Source organism: Pongo abelii, chromosome 5 (assembly GCF_028885655.2).
Source record: "Pongo abelii isolate AG06213 chromosome 5, NHGRI_mPonAbe1-v2.0_pri, whole genome shotgun sequence".
Lineage (NCBI taxonomy): Eukaryota > Metazoa > Chordata > Mammalia > Primates > Hominidae > Pongo > Pongo abelii.
In genome coordinates this window covers 32,699,026-32,714,700 of record NC_071990.2, presented here as the reverse complement: position 1 = coordinate 32,714,700, position 15,675 = coordinate 32,699,026, and the positions used below count along the sequence as shown (strand labels likewise).

Below are 15,675 nucleotides of genomic sequence, written 5' to 3'. Positions count from 1 at the left end.
TATCTGAAATGTGCCTCCCTTTTTGTCCAGAGAGACACACGGGCTCCACTCTGCCCCCTGGCTCACACCCACTAAACCTGTAAGGTCACATTTGAACTGTCACTCTCAGAGTCCTTCTCTGGCACCCTAATGCAATTTAGATCATCCTATTCTTTCTTCTAGAACTCCACACTTCTCTTAACATTTTTCGTTCCTGTATAAGGTGTTGCGTGTTTGGTTTTTTTGCCATCAATTTCACTACTCTTTACGCTCCTCCAGCGGAGGCGTGAGGTCTGTTTTTCCCGTTTGGATTCCCAGGAGACAGCACAGATCAGACACAAGGTAAGCACTAAGGAAGCATTTACAGAATGGAGGCAGTGGGTCTTGTTTAAGGAATGAGTAGAGTGTGGCATGATAGGAGGGAGCAGGAAGTGTCTTTTGGATGGAGGCTCCCAGGAGGAGGAAGCGCAGGAGACAGTGATGACGCAGATGATCCTGATCCAGAGCCTTGCAAAAAGGCGTCCAGCTCAGCTCGGAAATGGGAAGCGGATCCCAAATGGTATTCCACGCCCCTCGCAGCCTCCCTCCGCCTCAGGCAGATGGAAGACGAACCCCTAGGTGGTCGGGGGTGGCTGGTGGGGACCAATCAAGGTGTTCCGCCCCGCGCCCTGCTGATTGCGGGCATAGCCATCACTCTTTTCCCAGGATGCCGCCCAAGAAACCGGTTCTTCATGTCCCCGCGGCACATTTCTTGGAGCACATTAAACATGAGTGCTATTTCTCCGATGGGACAGAGCGGATGCGGTTTGTGCAGAGACTCATCCACACCGGAAGGAGTATGCGCGCTTCCATAGCGACGTGGGAAAGTTCCGGGCGGTGGCGGAGCTGGAGCAGAGAAGAGTCCAGAAATGCAAACAGCCACAAGAACCTCTTGGGCTGCTTGAGGGGTCCGTTGGACACCTACTGCAGACACAACTACGGAGTTTTTGAGAGCTTCTCCATGCAGAGGGGAGGTGAGCAAGGCGGATGGGGGAGGGAAGTAGGGTCCCTGAGCACAGGGAGTGTGTGTATGCACACGTAAGCACCCTGTGGGAGGGTGTAGCAGTGTGAGCCAGAAGGAATTAGGAGGGCTCAGGTAGGTGAGTGTAGAGTGGGGATTTGTCTGTGTGTCTGTTGTGGGAGGGAACACAGGAGGGAGCTTCAGCTTGTCCTTCCAGCCTTCTGGGCAGAGATGAGACAAGAGGGGGGTGGGAATGATGGTGCAGGGGGCTGGAGAAGGAGACCTTAATCGCCCTGGGTCATTAGAGATGCAGGAAAGGGAAACTTACCTAGTCTGCTGTTGGCATGAAAGTTTAGGGGAGAAGAGATGAGAAATGATAATGTGAGGGATAATGTGAGGAGGCTAGTCACAAACTGTCCTTGGTACACACCCTTTATGATCCCGAAATCTCTGAAATAAAAGTGTATGATATTTGTTTGCATAAGCATTTCACTGAGAAAAAAGTGTTAGACTAATTTCTTTCTTTTTTATTTTAAACTTTTATTTTAGTTTTAGGGATACATGTGCAGGTTTGCTCTATAGGTAAACTGCACGTCAGGTGGGTTTGAAGTACAGATAATTTCATCACCGAGGTAATAAGCATAAGACCTCACAGGTATTTTTCCTGATCCCTTCCCTCCTCCTATCCTTCACCCTCAAATAGGTCCCCATATCTACTGTTCCCTTCTTTGTATCCGTGTGTACTCAATGTTTAGTTCCCACTTATAAGTGAGAACAGGTGGTATTTGGTCTTTTATCTCTCTGTTAGTTTGCATAATATAATGGCCTCCAGCTCCATCTATGTTCCTGCAAAGGACATTATCTTGAGAGGTGAAGCTGGCTGGGCTTCTTAGTCGGGTGGGGACTTGGAGAACTTTTCTGTCTAGCTAAAGGATTGTAAACGCACCAATCAGCGCTCTGTAAAAACACACCAATCAGCACTCTGTGTCTAGCTAAAGGTTTGTAAATGCACCAATCAGCACTCTGTAAAATGGACCAATCAGCAGGATGTGGGCGGGGCCAAATAAGAGAATAAAAGCTGGCCCCCCTAAGCAGCAGCTGCAACCCACTCAGGTCCCCTTCCACACTGTGGAAGCTTTGTCTTTTCACTCTTCACAATAAATCTTGCTGCTGCTCACTCTTTGGGTTTGCACTACCTTTATGTGTTGTAACACTCACTGCAAAGGCCTGCAGTTTCACTCCTGAAGCCAGCAAAACCACAAACCCACCAGGAGGAACGAACAACTCCGGACGCACCACCTTTAAGTGCTGTAACACTGACTGCAAAGGTCTGCGGCTTCACTTCTGAAGTCAGCAAGACCACGAACCCACCAGAAGGAAGAAACTCGGGACACATTTGAACATCTGAAGGAACAAACTCCGGACACACCATCTTTAAGAACTGTAACACTCACTGCGAGGGTCCATGGCTTCATTCTTGAAGTCAGCGAGACCAAGAACCCACTGGAAGGAAGCAATTCCAGACACAGTCTCATTCTTTTTATGGCTGCATAGTATTCCATGGTGTATATGTACCACGTTTCCTTTAACCAGTCCACTGTTGATGGGCATCCAGGTTGATTCAGTGTCTTTGCTATTGTGAACAGTGCTGCAATGAACATACGTGTGCATGTGTCTTTATGGTAGAATGGTTTATATTCCTTTAGGTATATACACAGTAATGGGATTGCTGAGTCAAATGGTAATTCTCTTTTTAGTTCTTTGCACCACACTGCTTTCCACAATGGCTGAACTAATTTACATTTCTATTAGCAGTGTATAAGCATTCTCTTTCCTCTGCAACCTCACCAGCATCTGTTATTTTTTGACTTTTTAATAGCAGCCATTCACACTGGTATGAGATGGTGTCTCGTTGTGATTTTGATTTGCATATCTCTAATAATTAGTGCTGTTGAGAATTTTTTCCTATGTTTGTTGGCTGCATGTATGTCTTCTTTTGAAAAGTGTCTGTTCATGTCTGTTCATGCCCATATTTTAATGAGGTTGTTTGGTTTTTTTCTTGTAAATTTGTTTAAGTTCCTTATAGATTCTGGATATTAGACCTTTGTCAGATGCATAGTTTGCAAATATTTTCTGTCACAGGTGAGCAATAACTATCTGGGCCAGTGGTGCCAAGGTAAAAGAATTTACCAAGACAGTTGTAGGTAGAAAAAAGCAGATTTATTAGAGAAAGTAGAAAAATACATTGCGAGGAGGCAACAGGCAGGCCAGCGGAAGAGAAGCTGACTGCACGGAAACAAAGACTTGCAGGAGATTTTATAGGATGGTTCTTAGGCTGCAGAGTGCTACGTGCAGTAGCAATAATGCCAGGGTTGCAGTGAGCTAGCTTACAGATGTCTGATGATAGTTGGGCACAGGAAGACTGTGAGTTATTTGCACAGGAGGGCTGTGTGTCCTGGACCATGAAGAAAGACAGACTTATAGCTTATTTGCTTTACCTCTTTGCTTTCTTCTGGTCCCACCAGCCTGACTCCTTTTCGCGAATTAGGACTTGACATTTTCTCCATTCTCTAGGTTTTCTGTTTACTGTGTTGATAGTTTCTTTTACTGCACAGAAGCTCTTAAGTTAAATTAGGTCCCATTTGTCAATTTTTGTTTTTGTTGTGATTGCTTTTGGTGTCTTTGCCATGAAATCTTTGCCAAGTCCTATGTTCAGAATGGTATATTCTAGGTTGCTTTCCAGGGTTTTTATGATTTTAGGTTTTACATTTAAGTCACTAATTCATTTTAAGTTGATTTTTGTATATAATATAAGGTAGGGGTCCAGCTTCAGTCTTCTGCATATGGCTAGCCAGTTACTACAGCACCATTTATTGAATAAGGAGTCCCTTCCTCATTGTTTGTTTTTGTCATCTTTGTCAAAGATCAGATGGTTGGAGGTGTACAGCATTATTTCTGGACTCTCTATTCTGTTCCATTTGTCTATGTGTCTGCTTTTGTACCAGTACCGTACTGTTTTGGCTACTGTGGCCTCGTAGTGTAGTTTGAAGTTGAGTAACATAGTACGTCTTACTTTATTCTTTCGCTTAGGATTGCCTTAGCTATTCAGGCTCTGTTTTGCTTCCATATGAATTTTAAAGTAGTTTGTTCTCACTTTTACACTGTTGGTGGGACTGTAAACTAGTTCAACCCTTTTGGAAGTCAGTGTGGCGATTCCTCAGGGATCTAGAACTAGAAATTCCATTCGACCCAGCCATCCCATTACTGGGTATATACCCAAAGGACTATAAATCATGCTGCTATAAAGACACATGCACACGTATGTTTATTGCCGCATTATTCACAATAGCAAAGACTTGGAACCAACCCAAATGTCCAACAATGATAGACTGGATTAAGAAAATGTGGCACATATACACCATGGAATACTATGCAGCCATAAAAAATGATGAGTTCACGTCCTTTGTAGGGACATGGATGAAATTGGAAATCATCATTCTCAGTAAACTATCGCAAGAACAAAAAACCAAACACCGCATATTCTCACTCATAGGTGGGAATTGAACAATGAGAACACATGGACACAGGAAGGGGAACATCACACTTCGGGGACTGTTGTGGGGTGGGGGGAGGGGGGAGGGATAGCATTGGGAGATATACCTAATGCTAGATGACGAGTTGGTGGGTGCAGCGCACCAGCATGTCACATGTATACATATGTAACTTACCTGCACGTTGCGTACATGTACCATAGAGCCTAAAGTATAATATTAATAATAATAATAATAATAATAATAAAAGAAAAAAAAATAAATAAATAAAGTAGTTTGTTCTAGTTCTGTGAAGACTGTCAATGGTAGTTTAATGGGAATAGTGTTGAATCTATAAATTACTTTGGGCAGTATGGCCATTTTAATAATATTGAGTCTTCCTATCCATGAGCATGATAATTTTTTTCCATTTGTTTGTGTCATCTCTGATTTCTCTGAGCAGTGTTTTGTAGTTCTCCTTGTAGAGATCTTTCACCTCCATAGTTAGCTGTATTCTTAGGTAATATGTGTGTGTGTGCAAATTGTGAGTGGGATTATGTTCTTGATATGGGTCTCAGCTTGGGTGTTCTTTGTGTATAGGAATGCTGCTGATTTTTATACATTAATTTTTTTTATCCTGAAACTTTGCTGAAGTTGTGTATCAGCTAAAGGAACTTTTGGGCCAAGATTTGGAGATTTGGGGTTTTCTAGACACAGGATCATATCATCTGCAAACGGGGATAGTTTGACTTCTGCTTTTCCTCTTCGAATGCCCTTTATTTCTTTCTCTGGCCTGATGCTCTGGTCAGGACTTCCAATACTATCTTGAATAAGAATGGTGAGGGAGGGCCGGGCACAGTGGCTTACACCTGTAATCCCAGCACTTTAGGAGGCTGAGGCGGGCGGATCACGAGGTGAAGATATCAAGACCATCCTGGCTAACATGATGAAACCCGGTCTCTACTAAAATAAAAAAAAAAATAGCCAGGCATGGTGGCATGTGCCTGTAGTCCCAGCTACTTGGGAGGCTGAGGCAGGAGAATCACTTCAACCTGGGAAGCAGAGGTTGCAGTGAGCTGAGATCACGCCACTGCACTCCAGCCTGGCAACAGAGCAAGACTCCATCTCCAAAAAAAAAAAAAAAAAAACAGTGGTGAGAGAGGACCTCCTTGTCTTCTGCTGATTTTCAAGAGCAATGCTTCCAGCTTTTGCCCATTCACTATGTTGTTGGCTGTGGGTTTGTCATTGATGGCTCTTATTATTTTGAAGTATGTTCCTCCAATGCCTAGTTTACTGAGCTTTTCTTTTTTTTTTAAGATGGAGTCTCTCTCTGTTGTCAGGCTGGAGGGCAGTGGCGCGATCTCGGCTCACTGCAACCTCCGCCTTCCGGGTTCAAGCGATTCTCCTGCTTCAGCCTCCTGAGTAGCTGCGACTACAGGCGCGTGCCACCACGCCCAGCTAAGTTTTCATTTTTAGTAGAGACAAGATTTCACCATGTTGGCCAGGATGGTCTCAATCTTCTGACCTTGTGATCCGCCTGCCTCGGCCTCCCAAAGTGCTGGGATTACAGGCGTGAACTGAGCATTTTTAACATGAAGTGCTGTTGAATTTTATCAAAAGCCTTTTCCACATCTATTAAGATGATCAGGTGGTTGTTGTCTTTCATTCTGCTTTATGTGATGGATCACATTTGTTGATTTGTATATGTTGAACTAACCTTGCATCCCAGGAGTAAAGTCTTCTTGATCGTGGTACATTAGCTTTTGATGTGCTGCTGGATTTGGTTTGTTAGTATTTTGTTAAGGATATTTGCATCTATGTTCATCAAGAATATTGGCCTGAAGTTTTCTTTTTTTGTTGTGTTTCTGCCCGGTTTTGGTATCAGGATGATGCTGGCCTCAGAATGAATTGGGGAGTCATCCCTTCTCCTCAATTTTTTTGGATTAATTTTAATAGGGATAGTACCAGCTCTTCTTTATACATCTGGTAGAATTCAGCTGTGAATCCATCTGGTCCCAGGCTTTTTTTGGTTGGTAGGCTTTTTATTACTGACTCAATTTCGGAACTCATTATTGGTCTGTTTAGGAATTCAGTTTCTTCCTGTTTCCGTCTTGAGAGGGTGTATGTGTCCAGGAATTTATCCATTTCTTCTAGATTTTCTAGTTTGTGTGCAAAGGTGTTTATAGTAGTATTAGACTAATTTCTAGGGGAAGTGAAGGGACCTCTGTAGCACCTCTGACCTTTCTGAGGCTTCTTTTAGGTCTAAAGTTCTTGCTACGTTTTTGTTTTCTTAGCATATACATATATTTCCATAGTTGAAATGATTGTGAAACTAGCTTTTGAATTAAATTTTTGTTATACTGTTAACAGAACATATGTACAAACACAAAGCATATGTACATAGTAACATGCTGCTATATATGCTACTATGTGTACAGTGTACATATATGTTACTATGTATATAGTATATATCGTATACTTACATATGCTGTGCCTGTGTGTATGTACACACACATATGTAACCTGTGTATACATTTTTAGAGACAGAGTCTTGCTCTGTCATCCAGGCTGGAGTGCAGTGGTGCAATCATAGCTCATTGAAGCCTTGAACTCCTGGCCCCAAGTAATCCTCCCCCTTCAACCCCATAAAGCACTGGGATTAATGGCCTGTGCCACTATGGCTGTTACAATTTTTATTTTAAAGCTAATAGTATTTAAGTAGTTACATATTATTCCTTTATACAGTTGTAATACAATTTACCTCACATTTACCTTGATTAATCTTTTTTACAATATGGCCAAATAGTTGAAAAGTTACATCTCTGTTTAATTTTTAGTTAATAGTTATTGGATTTCTAAGGCTCTTGGACATTTTCACATATTTACTGGCCAAATAAAATTATTGTTCCAAGAATTATTTATTGTATATTTAAAGGAAAGTTAAGTATCTCTTTTCTGTTACCTCTGGGATCCTAGTATTTTTTTCAGTGATTTTATGGGTTATCTGTACAGTAAGATTATTAACACTTTTGTTAATAATTTTCTCCAGATGGTAGTTTATATTTTTATTTTCAAAATTATTCTCCACGTTAAGAACTTGAACATTTTTATTTAATGAAATATATTGCAAAATTTTTAGTAATGATTTACAACCCATCTTACATCTATCATTTCGTAGTATTATAAAAATGTCGTCTCAGGGCTGGGCACGGTGGCTCATGCCTGTAATCCCAGCACTTTGGGAGGCCAAGGTGGGTGGATCACCTGAGCTCAGGAGTTCGAGACCAGCCTGGCCAACATGGTGAAACTCCGTCTCTACTAAAAATATAAAAATTAGCCGGGCGTGGTGGTGGGAGTCTGTAGTCCCAGCTACTCGGGAGGCTGAGACAGGAGAATTGCTTGAACACGGGAGGCGGAGGTTGCAGTGAGCTGAGATCGCGCCACTGCACTCCAGCCTGGGCGACCAGTGCAAAACTCCATCTCAAAAAAGAATAGAAAAGTTGTCTCAGGTTTCTCTTTTTTTCTTTTAAAATAATTGTATTTACTGAGTGGATGCTAGTGTCAGGAATTGTCATAGGCATTAAACACACTGTCTCAGACCCTTCCCTGGCCTCAAATATCAGTCTAGAAAGAGAGGCGATTAGAAAATTATAGTTCTAACATCGTTATTCTTGTTTTACAGAGAGATAGATTGATTGACTGAATGTAAATATGAGAACTTTTCTTACTCCTTTATCTCTCCTGTAGGACTCATACTTTTCTAGGGACTCAACTCATAGAGGTAGAGAACCACTTCTGCCTGTTCCTCCTTCCCAGTGGCAGAACCATTTCTGTGGTGTTCTAAGGTGTGAGTGCATGGAGGCAGCGTGGTTAAAATTTCATACTCCATCTCCCCATCTACATACTGCTGTCCCCCAATCTATCCATACCACTTTGAATCATATTATTCTTTCAGGGTAAACAGGATGAAAAATTACTAACAAAACTTGAGGGCTACATTCAGTCATTGTTTTATGTATTTTTACATGAATCCTCACATAAACCCAATAGGGAAATTAGTATTATTAACTTCCATTATAGGTGAGAAAGCTGAGGCATGGAGGAATTGAAAATCTCTTTTAGGACCAATCAGTAAGAGGCAGAGCCTGGATTTGAGCTAGACAGCCTGGCTCCAGAAATGAAACATTTAGTAAATACACTATATGCTTTCAAGGATTTCTAAACACTTTGATAATGAATAATAGTTTCAAACTATGAAAAAAGCAAACACAATTGTCTTCAACATCACTCAAATCTAATGGGTTTGCCCTATAAAGATTAAATTCCAGGCTCTCAATACTGTGAGACCACATGGCTTGCTTTGATGGAGGCCTGGCTGAGACCTGAGCCTGGGTTTGGAGAGAGGCAGAGAGAAAGGCAACCAAGACTTACTCTATCCTCCTTACATATTCTCTGTGTTTTTTCTTAGTCCATCCTGAGGTGACTGTGTATCCTGCAAAGACCCAGCCCCTGCAGCACCACAACCTCCTGATCTGCTCTGTGAGTGGTTTCTATCCAGACAGCATTAAAGTCAGGTAGTTCTGGAATGGCCAGAAAGAGAAGGCTGCAGTGGTCTCCACAGGCCTGATCCACAATGGGGACTGGATCTTCCAGACCCTGGTGATGCTTGAAATGGTTTTTCAGAGTGGAGAGGTTTACACCTGCCAAGTGGAGCACCCAAGCCTGACGAGTCCTCCCACAGTGGAATGGAGTGAGAAGTTTCTGGACCTCATAAATTTCTCACCCACCAAGAAGGGGACTTTGATTATCCTTGACTGTCAGGTTTCTCCTCTCCCATATCATATTTTCAGTTGCTCCATGTTCTTCTATCTTCAACACAGGTCACTGGGGATAGTCCTAGGATAGTTTCTAGGAACACCTGTACCCCCTGGAGAAGTAGCCATGCCTAGAAGACAGAAAAGAGGCTGTCCCTGATTTGAACCTCCTCATGTTACAGGTCCTGGTCATGTCTTATCCCTGGGCAGCAGACTTTGCCTCTGGGGCTGGGACTGTGCTTCTGGCACTGTTGCTCTGAGTTGTTTGTTGCGATCTGAGATGAGGAGCAACATAGGGCCTTCCCGACATGATTAGAGCCCAATCTCAGCTCTGCCTCTTATTTATATATTTTAGGTACATTAATCCTCACAAAACGCCAATTGGAAAATTAGTATTATTAACTTCTATTATAGGTGAGAAAGTTGAGGCATGGAAGAATTGAAAATCTCTTTCAAGACCAATCAGAAAGAGGCAGAGCCTGGATTTGAGCTAGACAGCCTGGCTCCAGAAATGAAACATTTAGTAAATACACTAAAACAAGCTACTCAACTTCATTGAGTCCCAGGGGTTTTCTAGATCAGATGTTGAAGCTGTGCCTTGTGTTGGGCTGTAATATTTGAACTCAGGAATGAGTTCAATCCCTGAGCATTTTAGCTACTCAAGGTGATTTTTACATCTTTTTCCCAGTTATTGCAGGTATTTTGGCCAGTTGTTTTGGATCCTCCAGGGTAGCTTTCTTCTCCCATTGTCAAAACTCTGAATCTCAGGGTTTCAATTAGATAAGTTGGATTAGGGTTAAAAATCACTAAACCTGGCCTCTTCTCTCAGGAGCACGGTCTGAACCTGCACAGAGCAAGATGCTGAGTGGAGTCGGGGGCTTTGTCCTGGGCCTGCTCTTCCTTGGGGCAGGGCTGTTCCTCTACTTCAGGAATCAGAAAGGTGAGGAGCCTTTGGTAGCTGGCTCTCTCCATAGGCTTTTCTGGAGGAAGAAATATGGCTTTGCTGAGATTAGTTCCCAGTGTGTCAGTGGTCTGGTGTTAAGCCTTTCCTTCCCCAGTGGACCTCAGATTTCTTGGAAATCTAGAAATCAACAGTCCATGGTTACTGTGTCACAGCATGAGGGCTTGTGTCCTGCAGAGATAAGTGAAAGGTTAATGAGCATGGGGATCTTGGTTCGAAATTCTGGAGCAAATGAGGGAAGAAACACTAAGGCTAATGCAATTATACTCTGTGTGTGTGTGTGTGTGTGTGTGTTTGTGTGTGTGTGATGAAGGCTTCATGGGTCACACTGTCTCAGTTTCTGCTCTCTTCTCTGCCCTGGCTGGTGTGGGTTGTAGTGTTAGAGAGATTTCAGGAGGAAGATCTGGAGCTTGGAACATTGTTTTTGGGGAAAGACTTCCTTCCATATCTTTTTAAGTATATATCTTTCCCTCTTTTTTCCAGGACACTCTGGACTTCAGCCAACAGGTAATGACCTTTAATCCTCTTTTAGAGACAGATTTGGCTTCCCTAGAAAGATGGTAGAGGTGACAAGACATGAGACAGAAATAATGAGAAACACTTTGGATCCAAAGTTCTACTCATGTAGTTTATACTAAAGCTTCTTCTCTCAGCTTAGTAAAAGATCTGTGCTCTAAAGTAACAGTGGCCCAGGTAAACTTAAAAATATTTTTGTTTCTTCTTCCTGCTCTCTTATGAAGTCCTAAAAGAAGGGAGAAGAAGCTTTTGGTAGAGTTAGGTCTGAAAACAACACTCTCTTTTGTATTCTGCAGGCTGCCTGAACTGAAGATGATGATACTCAGGAAAGAACCTTTAAACCTAGCTTGGAAGCATGAAAAGATTGCCTGCTTGGCCTCCTGTTCTTCCAAAAAGGAAAGCTTTCTCAGGACCTGGTCTGCTCCTGGTTCAATGACCTTGCAGAAAATGTCCTCCCTGGTGGCTTTCTCAGCCCCTGCCCTTGGCTTGAAAGTCTCAGTATTGATGGCAATACCCCATCTTCATTCTTTCCTGGTCCCCTTGGTACCCAACCTTACTGCCTCCCATAAATCTGAAATTACCTTGTGTGTAATGTTATTAAATTTTTCTAGAATAAACATGGAGTGAAAAGTTATCTGCTTCATATAACTACAAGGACAAGAAATAGAATAAAAAGAAAGGTGCAAGATTACATCCCAATACAATAATGGTTTTCCCTTACAAATGATAACTCTGTGGGTTCATAGATCTATTAAATAGCTTGATTTAGTCATTCTACATTGTAGGCATACATCAAAACATCATGCTATACACCATATATACACTATGCAATTTTGACTTGTCAATATTAAAAAAAAATGTGGCCAGGCACAGTGGCTCATGCCTGTAATCCCAGCACTTTGGGAGGCTGAGGCAGGCAATCCCAGCTACTCAGGAGGCTGAGGTAGAAGAATTGCTTGAACCTGGGAGGCAGAGGTTGCAGTGAGCTGAGATCGTGCCATTGCACTCCAGCCTGGATGACAGAGTGAGACTCTGTATCAAAAAAAAAAAGAAAAAAAAAAAGTCAGTTCTCCCCAGTTTGATATCCAGGTTTAACGTAATTTCTCTCTAAATTCAAAATCAAACATCTTTACCCTAAAACATTGTGTATCTATAATTTTAATTCAGTGTATAGTTCTAATTGCATAGAGTTCAACAATATACTATTATAAGGGAGTTATATAGATTTTCCAGAAGGCAAGTGAACTGGTTAAGAAGATGGATGGCTCTGTTATCGTATTCTGTCTGAAGAGCAAAAAGTAGATAATTCAGAAGCTTATTTCAAAATAATAATCATTTGAACACAATTTCTCATGTGTCAGAGACAGCTATTATTTTAATATCTACCAAATTCAAAGTTTATTTTATGCATATTTTATTTTTAAATACATGTTACTTGTACAAAGCAGCTTATCCTATAGGAATTGAATAAGCTGCTAGTCATGTCTCTTCTGTTTGATCCCACAGTTGCAACTTTACTCTTGCTTTATTCCCTGAGATGAAGATAAGATTTGTCTCACTTTATGTGAAACTTGTGGTGTGAAATTATAAGGTAGAATTAAAATGTATGGAATGAACATTTCCATGAAAATGCTTTCTGCTGCTAGTAGCAGAAAATCCAATCTAATTAGCTTTTTCTTTAACTCATTATCTCACATAGCAGATGGATCTAAGGCAGGGCATCTCCAGGGTTGCTCAATTAAGCAGGCCAGTAGCATCCCCAGAGATCCTGGAACTTCATAGCTCATCTCTTTACAGCACGTCAGCTTTCTGGAGAAGGTCGGAGGACACCTGCAGCAGCTTTAGGTTTCGTATTCTCTCACAACAACTTCCAAAAGTAGGACACAAACTATTTCTTCTTGTGTCTCTTTATAAGGAGCAACTAAACTTTTCCTACTCCCTCCCTCACATGTTGGAAGAAACATGGGATCACATGGGTTCAGACAAGCCATGATTCAACCTTTGTGGAGTGGTCTTGACACATATGGAAGAAAAGGAGCAAAATTAGGAGCAAAATGATAGAATAGAAAGTTCCACTGGTTGTGTCCCCTGCAAGGACATCAAGTTAACAACTACCTACACAGAAAAAAACAAAACAAAACAAAACAAAACCCTTCATGAGAACCAAAAATCAGATGAGCACTCATAGCACCTGGTTTTAACTTTGTATCCCTGAAAGAGGCACTGAAGAGATAGGAAGAACAGTCCTGAATTGCTGACATGATAGAATACCAGGTAGAGATGTAAGGTTTTTGACTGTAGTTCCTGAATCCCAGATGGTACTTCTGGACACACTTGCCATCTGGGGGACCTTGCTATCTTACACAAAGGACAGAGGACTGGCTGGCTTTGCTAGCTGCTGATTGTAGAGCCCCAGGGCCTTGAGTGAATATAGGTAGCAGCCAGGGAGTGGTTGCAGCAGGCCTTAGGCAAGGCTTGGCTGACAGACATAATAGCCAGTATAGAAAAGTACATAACCGACCTGATGGAGCTGAAAAACACACTATAAGATTTTTATAATGCAATAACAAGTATTAATAGCAGAATAGACCAAGCTGAGGAAAGAACTTCAGAGGTTGAAGACTGGCTTTCTGAAATAAGATGATCAGACAAGAATAGAGAAAAAAAATGAAAAGGAATGAGCCTAACCTTCAAGAAATATGGGATTATGTAGAGACAAAATCTACTACTCATTGGTGTCCCTGAAAGAGACGGGAAGAATGGAACAAATGTGGGAAACATATTTCAGGATATCATCCATGAGAAGTTCCCCAACCTAGATAGAGAGGCCAACATTCAAATTCAGGAAATGCTGAGAACCCCAGTAAGATACTTTACAAGATCATCCCCGAGACACATAATCATCAGATTCTCCAAGGTTGAAATGAAAGAAAAAAAAAATGTTAAAGACAGCTAGAGAGAAAGGTCAGGTCACCCTACAAAGGGAGGCCCATCAGACCAACATTGGGCCTTTCAGCAGAAACACTACAAGCCAGAAGAGATTGGGGGCCAAAATTCAGCATCCTTAAATGAAAGAAATTCCAGGCTGGGCGTGGTGGCTCACGCCTGTAATCCCAGCACTTAGGGAGACCAAGGTGGGCAGATCATGAGGTCAAGAGATTGAGACCATCGTGACCAACATGGTGAAACCCCATTTCTACTAAAAATAAAAAAATTATCTGGTTGTGGTGGTGCATGCCTGTAATCCCAGCTGCTCAGGAGGCTGAGGCAGGAGAATCTCTTGAACCTGGGAGGCAGAGGTTGCAGTGAGCTGAGATTGCGCCACTGCACTCCAGTCTGGTGACAGAGTGAGACTCTGTCTCAAAAAAAAAGTAAGAAAAAAAAGAAATTCCAACCCAGGATTTCATACCTAGCCAAACTAAGCTTCCTAAGCAAAGGAGAAATAAGATCCTTTTCAGACACGTAAATGCCGAGGGAATTTATTACCACCAGACCTCCCTTACTAGAGCTTCTGAAGGAAGCATTGATTTTGGAAAGGAAAGACTGTTACCAGCCACTACAAAACACACTGAAGTACACAGACCAGTGACACTATAAAGCAATCACATAATCAAGTCTGCAAAATAACCAGCTAACATCAGGATGACAGGATCAAATTCACACATATCAATACTAACCTTGAATGTAAATGGGCTAAATGTCTCCTATTAAAAGGCACAGAGTGGTAAGCTGGATAAAAATATGAGACCCATTGGTATACTGTCTTCAAAAGACCCATCTCACATGATATAACGTCCATAGACTGAAAATAAATGGATGGATAAAAATCAACCAAGCAAATGGAAAACAGAAAAAAAGATAGAGGTTGCAATCCTAGTTTCAGAAAAAAAAAAGAATTCAAACCAACAAAGATAAAAAAGACAAAGAATGTTGAGGTGGGTGGATGACTTGAGGTCAGGAGTTCAAGACCAGCTCAGTGAACATGGTGAAACTCTGTCTCCACCAAAAATACAAAAATTAGCTGGGTGTTGTGGTGTGTACCTGTAATCCCAGCTACTCAGGAGGCTGAGACAAGAGAATCACTTGAACTCAGGAGGTGGAGGTTGCAGCGAGCCAAGATTGCACCACTACACTCCTGACTGGGTGTCAGAATGAGACTCCATTTAAAAAAAAAAGGGGGAGGGCATTATGTAATGGTCAAGGGTTCAATTCAACAAGAGGATTGAATTATCCTAAATATATATTCACCTGTATTAGTCCACTATCATGCTGCTGATAAAGACATACCTGAGACTGGGCAATTTACAAAAGAAGGAGGTTTAATGGACTCACAGTTCCACATGGCTGGGGAGGCCTCATCATCATGGTGGAAGGTGAAAAGCACATCTCACATGGCAGCAGACAAGAGAAGAGGACTTGTGCAGGGAAACTCCCCTTCATAAAACCGTCAAATCTCATGAGACTTATTCACTATCACAAGAATAGCATGGGAAAGACCTACCCCATGATTCAATTACCTCCCACCAGGTCCCTCCCACAACACGTGGGTATTATGGGACCTACAATTCAAGGTGAGATTTGGGTGGGGACACAGCCAAACCATATCATTCCACCCCTGGCCCCTCCCAAATCTCATGTCCTCACATTTCGAAACCAATCTTGCCTTCTCAAGAGTCCCCCAAAGTCTTATTTCAATATTAACTCAAAGTCCACAGTCCAAATTCTCATCTGAGACAAGGCAAGTCCCTTCTGCCTATGAGCCTGTAAAATCAAAAGCAAGCTAGTTACTTCTTAGAAACAATGAGGGTACAGGCATTGGATAAATATACCCGTTCCAAATGGGAGAAACTGGCCAAAATGAAGGGGCTTAAAGGC

General features: G+C 42.0%; 1 protein-coding gene across 1 annotated transcript; it reads left to right on the top strand.

Annotated features, from left to right (window-relative positions):
- Window positions 1-568: 568 nt before the first annotated feature.
- On the top strand, window positions 569-11,434 carry LOC100452885 (DLA class II histocompatibility antigen, DR-1 beta chain-like). Its single transcript, XM_063725450.1, has 4 exons — window positions 569-992; window positions 10,153-10,263; window positions 10,768-10,791; window positions 11,097-11,434. Exons 1-4 carry the CDS (start codon window positions 686-688, stop codon window positions 11,108-11,110), a joined length of 456 nt encoding a protein of 151 aa, XP_063581520.1. The 5' UTR covers window positions 569-685; the 3' UTR covers window positions 11,111-11,434.
- Window positions 11,435-15,675: the final 4,241 nt, after the last annotated feature.

Coding starts and splice junctions, on each gene's coding strand:
- LOC100452885 (XM_063725450.1), top strand. CDS start 686: ATGCCGCCCAAGAAACCGGTTCTTCATGTCCCCGCGGCACATTTCTTG. Junction 993..10,152: donor CTTCTCCATGCAGAGGGGAG/GTGAGCAAGGCG, acceptor CTCTTCTCTCAG/GAGCACGGTCTGAACCTGCA. Junction 10,264..10,767: donor CTACTTCAGGAATCAGAAAG/GTGAGGAGCCTT, acceptor TCTTTTTTCCAG/GACACTCTGGACTTCAGCCA.